Source organism: Eupeodes corollae, chromosome 1 (genome assembly GCF_945859685.1).
Source record: "Eupeodes corollae chromosome 1, idEupCoro1.1, whole genome shotgun sequence".
Lineage (NCBI taxonomy): Eukaryota > Metazoa > Arthropoda > Insecta > Diptera > Syrphidae > Eupeodes > Eupeodes corollae.
In genome coordinates, this window is record NC_079147.1 from 127,913 (window position 1) to 135,849 (window position 7,937).

General features: G+C 40.0%; 1 protein-coding gene across 1 annotated transcript; it reads right to left on the reverse strand.

The window, feature by feature from the left end:
- Nucleotides 1–5,432: 5,432 nt before the first annotated feature.
- Nucleotides 5,433–7,270, reverse strand: LOC129941322 (piggyBac transposable element-derived protein 2-like). The gene is made up of 2 exons (XM_056049920.1): nt 6,989–7,270; nt 5,433–6,941 (listed from the first exon to the last, which is right to left on the reverse strand). The coding sequence occupies exons 1-2, from the start codon at nt 7,268–7,270 to the stop codon at nt 5,433–5,435; spliced, it is 1,791 nt and encodes a 596-aa protein (XP_055905895.1).
- Nucleotides 7,271–7,937: the final 667 nt, after the last annotated feature.

The window sequence follows — 7,937 nt, forward strand, 5'->3', positions numbered from 1 at the left end:
CCAAAGCTGGAATAGTTGCTGGCTTATTTGTGTAGACTTTAGACTTGACGTAGCCCCACAAAAAATAGTCTAAAGGCGTCAAATCGCATGATCTTGGTGGCCAACTTACCGGTCCATTCCTTGAGATGAATTGTTCTCCGAAGTTTTCCCTCAAAATGGCCATAGAATCGCGAGCTGTGTGGCATGTAGCACCATCTTGTTGAAACCACATGTCAACCAAGTTCAGTTCTTCCATTTTTGGCAACAAAAAGTTTGTTAGCATTGAACGATAGCGATCGCCATTCACCGTAACGTTGCGTCCAACAGCATCTTTGAAAAAATACGGTCCAATGATTTAACCAGCGTACAAACCACACCAAACAGTGCATTTTTCGGGATGCATGGGCAGTTCTTGAACGGCTTCTGGTTGCTCTTCACTCCAAATGCGGCAATTTTGCTTATTTACGTAGTCATTCAACCAGAAATGAGCCTCATCGCTGACCAAATTTGTCGATAAAAAAGCGGATTTTCTGCCAACTTTTCTAGGGCCCATTCACTGAAAATTCGACGTTGTGGCAGATCGTTCGGCTTCAGTTCTTGCACGAGCTGTATTTTATACGGTTTTTCACCAAGATCTTTGCGTAAAATCTTCCATGTGGTCAAATAACACAAACCCAATTGCTGCGAACGGCGACGAATCGACATTTCACGGTCTTCAGCAACACTCTCAGAAACAGACGCAATATTCTCTTCTGTATAAGTTTTGCGTTATCTGTGCGAAATATCATGGCCATCAGTGGACTTGAATCACATCTTAACAGCTCGTACTTGCTCCAAGAATTAGTTCAGAAACTGCCTAGCCAAACAAAGTTGAACTGGGCATGTTTAAAGTAAACACTAACACAACTGATCCAGCAAACCTTTCTGCTTTCAGTCAATGGCTTTTCAAAGTTGCAGAAAGTGCTTGTCAAGTGACAGAGATCAATTTCTCGAAAGCAAATGAGCCAAAGACTGAGAAAAAGAGGTCGCCTTGTATTCCGATATGTACATCAACATCCAGCGACCTCTGCCGGAATCGAAGAAAGTGGAAAATACATTGTGTGTTCTGAAAGTTGTAAGAATATTGAACGTTGTTGCAAGCTTAAGTTGCTCCCTTTGAAACAAAAATGGGACATTGTCAATAGAAACAGCCTCTGTCAAACTTGTCTGGTGAACCACCGCCGACACAAATGCACCTCGGAGAAAAAGTGCGGTGTGAATGGTTGTCTCTACAAACACCACCAGATACTTCATAAATACTAAGAGTCAGCTGCGATAACGCCACGTATTGAAGAGCAAAATTGCAATGCGCATGTAACAAAAGAAAAGCAAATGTTATTTAAAATTTTACCAGTGACATTGTATAGTGCCGGGAAAAAACTGCATACTTACGCGTTTTTGGATGACGGCTCATCAGTTTCGCTAATTGAATCAAAACTAGCGGATGAACTCAAACTCGAAGGTGAGAAAAACCCTTTGTGTCTGAAATGGACTTCAGGAATACAACAATCAGATAAAAATTCCCAAGTCGTTAATCTTCAGATTTCTGGACACAAGTTTTCAAAAATGTACCCGCTTAGTCAAGTTCGTACAATTGACTCATTGGAGTTGCCAATCCAGACATCAAAGAGCGCTTTACGTATCTGTAGGGGATTCCTGCTACGTCGTATCATGAGATTCAACCTCGAATTCTAATTGGTCTTGACCATTGCAACTTGGTAAATTATCAGAAAATACGTGCAATTTTGGACAGTTCAACGATCAACATTGAGGGAAGATACGCCGCGCCGTTGGCTTGTTATGGAAAGATGACTTCCAAACAACAGACTGCTAGCTGAACGCAGATTGTTTGGCCTTGAGAAGCAACTAAAGAAGAATCCTTTTGTTGAAGATAAACTTAATAAGCAAATCGAGTATTATTTAGAAAAAGGTTATGCTAGAAAGCTCACAAAGGAGGTACCTCCCAATTTTTCCGGTAGTCAATCCTAACAAGCCAGCTAAGGTTCGTCTAGTGTGGGATGCAGCAGCAAATTATTCTGGAATATCCTTGAACTCAAAGCTTCTCACTGGCCCCGACACGCTACCCGCTCTTTCGGACGTACTCTTTCGATTTCGTCAACGGAAGTTTGCAATTTGTGGCGACTGGTGACATAAAAGAAATGTTTCACCAAATTCCGATTTTGAGAGCCGATCAAAACGCTCAACGCTTCCTATGGAGCAACAAGGCTACCGGCGAGGTTCTATGTAATGCAAGTCATGACTTTTGGCTCCACTTGTTCACCATACTGTGCTCAATATGTAAAAACAAAAATGCCAAGCGATATATTTCACAATCATTATGTAGATGACTACCTGGACAGCTTGGATACAGAAGAAGAGGCAGTGCGTTTGGCGAACCAAGTTATCCAGATAAATGAAAGCGGTGGTTTTGAAATCCGGAATTTCATGAGTAACTCTAGAAACGTCATCGATGAACTTGGAAAGAGATCGGTAGAATCGGATAAGATTTTCGAAAACCGTAAAGGTATAAACGAATCAGCGAAAATTCTTGGAATGTGGTGGTCGCCGGACGACAATTTATTTTCATTCAACTGCAACCTTCGAAAACTAAGTCCAGAAGTTTGGAATGAGCAACGATCACCAACAAAAAGGGAAGTTTTGAGAACTCTCATGAGTATATTTGACCCACTGGGGCTCATTTCGAATTTCCTGGTGCTCTTAAAAATATTACTCTAAGAAATATGACGCACTGAATGGGATGAAGAGATTTAATGTGAACATTTTTAAAGCTGGTGCGAATGGCTTCATTTTCTACCTAGTGTGGAACAACTAAGAATCGAAAGGTCTTATTTGAGAAAAATACGATCCTACGAAGACTGTCAAGTCGAACTCCATACAAAAGCTTATCCGCATCCGCCTCAGTTGCCTACCTACGCGTCGTTAAAGGAAACCAAATCGAATGTAGTTTAGTGGCTTCGAAATCAAAAGTAGCTCCTCTTAAGCTAATGTCAGTTCCGCGGCTTGAGCTTGAAGCAGCAGTGCTTGGTGTGAGGTTGGCGAAAGCAATTGTAAGAGGTCATTCAGTGCAAATACACAAACGGTATTTCTGGTCAGACTCCCAAACTGTACTCTGCTGGATCAATAGCGACAGTAGACGTTTCAAACAGTTCGTAGCATTTAGAGTTGGTGAAATTCTGGAAGAGTCGAACTCAAAGCAGTGGCGATGGTTATCTAGCAATGAAAACGTGGCCGATGAAGCGACAAAGTGGAACACTTAATCTTCAGATTTCTGGACACAAGTCTTCAAAAATGTACCCGCTTAGTCAAGTTCGTACAATTGACTCATTGGAGTTGCCAATCCAGACATCAAAGAGCGCTTTACGTATCTGTAGGGGATTCCTGCTACGTCGTATCATGAGATTCAACCTCGAATTCTAATTGGTCTTGACCATTGCAACTTGGTAAATTATCAGAAAATACGTGCAATTTTGGACAGTTCAACGATCAACATTGAGGGAAGATACGCCGCGCCGTTGGCTTGTTATGGAAAGATGACTTCCAAACAACAGACTGCTAGCTGAACGCAGATTGTTTGGCCTTGAGAAGCAACTAAAGAAGAATCCTTTTGTTGAAGATAAACTTAATAAGCAAATCGAGTATTATTTAGAAAAAGGTTATGCTAGAAAGCTCACAAAGGAGGTACCTCCCAATTTTTCCGGTAGTCAATCCTAACAAGCCAGCTAAGGTTCGTCTAGTGTGGGATGCAGCAGCAAATTATTCTGGAATATCCTTGAACTCAAAGCTTCTCACTGGCCCCGACACGCTACCCGCTCTTTCGGACGTACTCTTTCGATTTCGTCAACGGAAGTTTGCAATTTGTGGTGACTGGTGACATAAAAGAAATGTTTCACCAAATTCCGATTTTGAGAGCCGATCAAAACGCTCAAGGCTTCCTATGGAGCAACAAGGCTACCGGCGAGGTTCTATGTAATGCAAGTCATGACTTTTGGCTCCACTTGTTCACCATACTGTGCTCAATATGTAAAAACAAAAATGCCAAGCGATATATTTCACAATCATTATGTAGATGACTACCTGGACAGCTTGGATACAGAAGAAGAGGCAGTGCGTTTGGCGAACCAAGTTATCCAGATAAATGAAAGCGGTGGTTTTGAAATCCGGAATTTCATGAGTAACTCTAGAAACGTCATCGATGAACTTGGAAAGAGATCGGTAGAATCGGATAAGATTTTCGAAAACCGTAAAGGTATAAACGAATCAGCGAAAATTCTTGGAATGTGGTGGTCGCCGGACGACAATTTATTTTCATTCAACTGCAACCTTCGAAAACTAAGTCCAGAAGTTTGGAATGAGCAACGATCACCAACAAAAAGGGAAGTTTTGAGAACTCTCATGAGTATATTTGACCCACTGGGGCTCATTTCGAATTTCCTGGTGCTCTTAAAAATATTACTCTAAGAAATATGACGCACTGAATGGGATGAAGAGATTTAACCCTTCGTAGCGCAATGACTCAGTTTTTGTTAAAATTTTCACAAAAGACGTACAAAATAGTTATAATACGAGGAAAAATAATTTAAAAAAAAAAAACTTTAATTTTTTTATGTTTATTAACAAAATTCAAATGTTGCAGGTATGCAACATTGCACTTTCAATTCCCCTTTTTAACAAATTACTTGCAATGGAAATCTTTGAAACAATTATTCGTTTTATTGTTGCATAAGCCTACTCCACATTTTTCGCATAATGTTTGTGTAAATCCAGTACAATTTGGCATTTTACAGCGTATTCTTTTTTCTCCCCATATTGGCCAATGACTTGTTTGATCAAGTCGAACCTCTTTCGGCGGTGCGTGTTGAGCAGGGCCTTTCTTTTTTTTAGCTTGAAGACCTTGTTCAACATCAGATGTCCTTTTACTCGCCCTTTGTTTCATGCCCACCTTACACAGTGATTCAGCTACTTCCATTCGAAAGTCGGCGGCGCTCAAATTTTCAGACCGGCCAGCTTGTTTGTTGACACGGCGATAAAGTAGCCAAGCAACCTTCGAAAACTAAGTCCAGAAGTTTGGAATGAGCAACGATCACCAACAAAAAGGGAAGTTTTGAGAACTCTCATGAGTATATTTGACCCACTGGGGCTCATTTCGAATTTCCTGGTGCTCTTAAAAATATTACTCTAAGAAATATGACGCACTGAATGGGATGAAGAGATTTAACCCTTCGTAGCGCAATGACTCAGTTTTTGTTAAAATTTTCACAAAAGACGTACAAAATAGTTATAATACGAGGAAAAATAATTTAAAAAAAAAAAACTTTAATTTTTTTATGTTTATTAACAAAATTCAAATGTTGCAGGTATGCAACATTGCACTTTCAATTCCCCTTTTTAACAAATTACTTGCAATGGAAATCTTTGAAACAATTATTCGTTTTATTGTTGCATAAGCCTACTCCACATTTTTCGCATAATGTTTGTGTAAATCCAGTACAATTTGGCATTTTACAGCGTATTCTTTTTTCTCCCCATATTGGCCAATGACTTGTTTGATCAAGTCGAACCTCTTTCGGCGGTGCGTGTTGAGCAGGGCCTTTCTTTTTTTTAGCTTGAAGACCTTGTTCAACATCAGATGTCCTTTTACTCGCCCTTTGTTTCATGCCCACCTTACACAGTGATTCAGCTACTTCCATTCGAAAGTCGGCGGCGCTCAAATTTTCAGACCGGCCAGCTTGTTTGTTGACACGGCGATAAAGTAGCCAAGCATTTGCCATAACCATGTCCAGAAGGTGGTAAAACAGACGCATATACCAAAATTTACTTCTTAGTAATATCTTGTGCCTTGCAATAATACTGTCCATCAGATCCACCCCGCCCATGTGGCGGTTGTACTCGGCTACAACAAATGGTCGTTCAACTGATATATGGACTTTATTCACTCTGTCATATCGCTGGGCATTAGATGTAGGGTTCTTACCTGCGAAATTTGACGCAAGGGAAACGATTTTATTGTCTTTCCAAGCGGTTGTTGAAATCTGAATCCCATTGTGGTCGCCAACAAACTCCACTGAAGTACCCCTTGGTTGTTTTCTAAAAAAAGACTCATCCGGTAGCTTACAATTGGGGATTCTATTTTTTCTCACTGTACCAAGACTGTGAATACCTCTTCTCGCCAAATGTTCGATAAGAGGTAAGGAGGTATAATAGTTGTCGAAATACAGCCTGTAATTGCTATTATTTGGTATTTTCCTCGCTAAACGCATTACTATATTTGAGGAAGCACCCAATTGCGGCTCGCCTTCTTCTAAAATATTTTCTTGGCCACTGTAAATTTCAAAGTTGTAGCCAAAACCACTAACGCCACACAAAATAAACAACTTGAAGCCCCATTTATGAGGCTTGGCTGGCATATATTGCTTCAAAATGCTCCTGGCCTTAGTTGAGCACATCTGCTCATCAACAGCCAAGTACCTCTCTAGTACCACCGTCGAAAAGCGCTTATTGAGCTTTTCAATAAGCGGTCTAACTTTATAAAGCCTATCACTTCCTGGCTGGGTATAAGGCAACATCTTAGAGTTGTCATTGAAATGGAAAGTTTGCCGCAAACGTTCAAATTTTTTCAATGGCATAGTTTCTTTTATTATAGTTATGCCCATTTTATCGGACCAGTAATTTCTTACGTTCAATATACGTACAACTGACGTGTACAAAACAACGCCAACAAATTGCCGAACGTCTATGGCTTCGATGTTTATGGGCTTATTTGGATCTTTTTGCACGCTATAAATATTTGTTTGATCGCGAATATGATCTACAATTTCATCAGTAAAGAAATACGAAAAAAACTGATATGGCGTTTCTAATTGTAGATTTTCATTTGGAAGATCATCGTCCCCAAGAAAACTAAGCTGCTCTTGAATGAGCTCAAGGTGTTTTTTTTCCATATGACATTTACTTTTGCTGGCTTGGCTTCCGAACTATTTGTTATTCCACGAGAAGTTGATGGTTGAGGTGGCGGTGGAGGAGAATGATGGACAGTATGTTTTGGCTGTATCAAATGCTCTGGCGGTAGATTGTCAGAATCGTTTTCTGATAAGCTGTCCACCGGAGGGGCAAATGTTGGATCCTGCTCACATTCATCGGCAGAAAAATCAAGTTCATCTTCACTTTCATACCATGAACTGGCTAACCGCTCAAGCTGTTGGTCATTTAGATGGTTATTTCGCCGTGGACGCATTCTACAAGTCGTAAACAATTTGAGGTTATGTCTTTTACATTGTATTACACATATATGGATTTTGGGTAACTGGACGAGCAATGTTGCAGATATGCAACAACACGGCTTTTACTCACTACAATCTATTTATGTTGTAAAACAAACTAAAATCACAAAAATTCAGAAGAATGTAAACTCACCTTGAAAACAAAATAACTTTTTTAGCAAAAAACTATTTTTTTGATAATTTTTTACAATAAATGAAATCAGATCAAACACAAACTTCGACTTTAGACAAAAAATAAACTTTGACAGATGAGAGTAAAGAGCACATGTTATGTAGAGGGCTCGAATAAAGATCGTGCTTGGAAGAGGAATGTTTCAGATCAGCAACATTGCTCGGATTTATAAAAAAACTATTCCTAAATTTTTTATACAGTGAAATGGGGAATGTTGCAGATCTGCAACTCAGTGCAACGAAGGGTGTGAACATTTTTAAAGCTGGTGCGAATGGCTTCATTTTCTACCTAGTGTGGAACAACTAAGAATCGAAAGGTCTTATTTGAGAAAAATACGATCCTACGAAGACTGTCAAGTCGAACTCCATACAAAAGCTTATCCGCATCCGCCTCAGTTGCCTACCTACGCGTCGTTAAAGGAAACCAAATCGAATGTAGTTTAGTGGCTT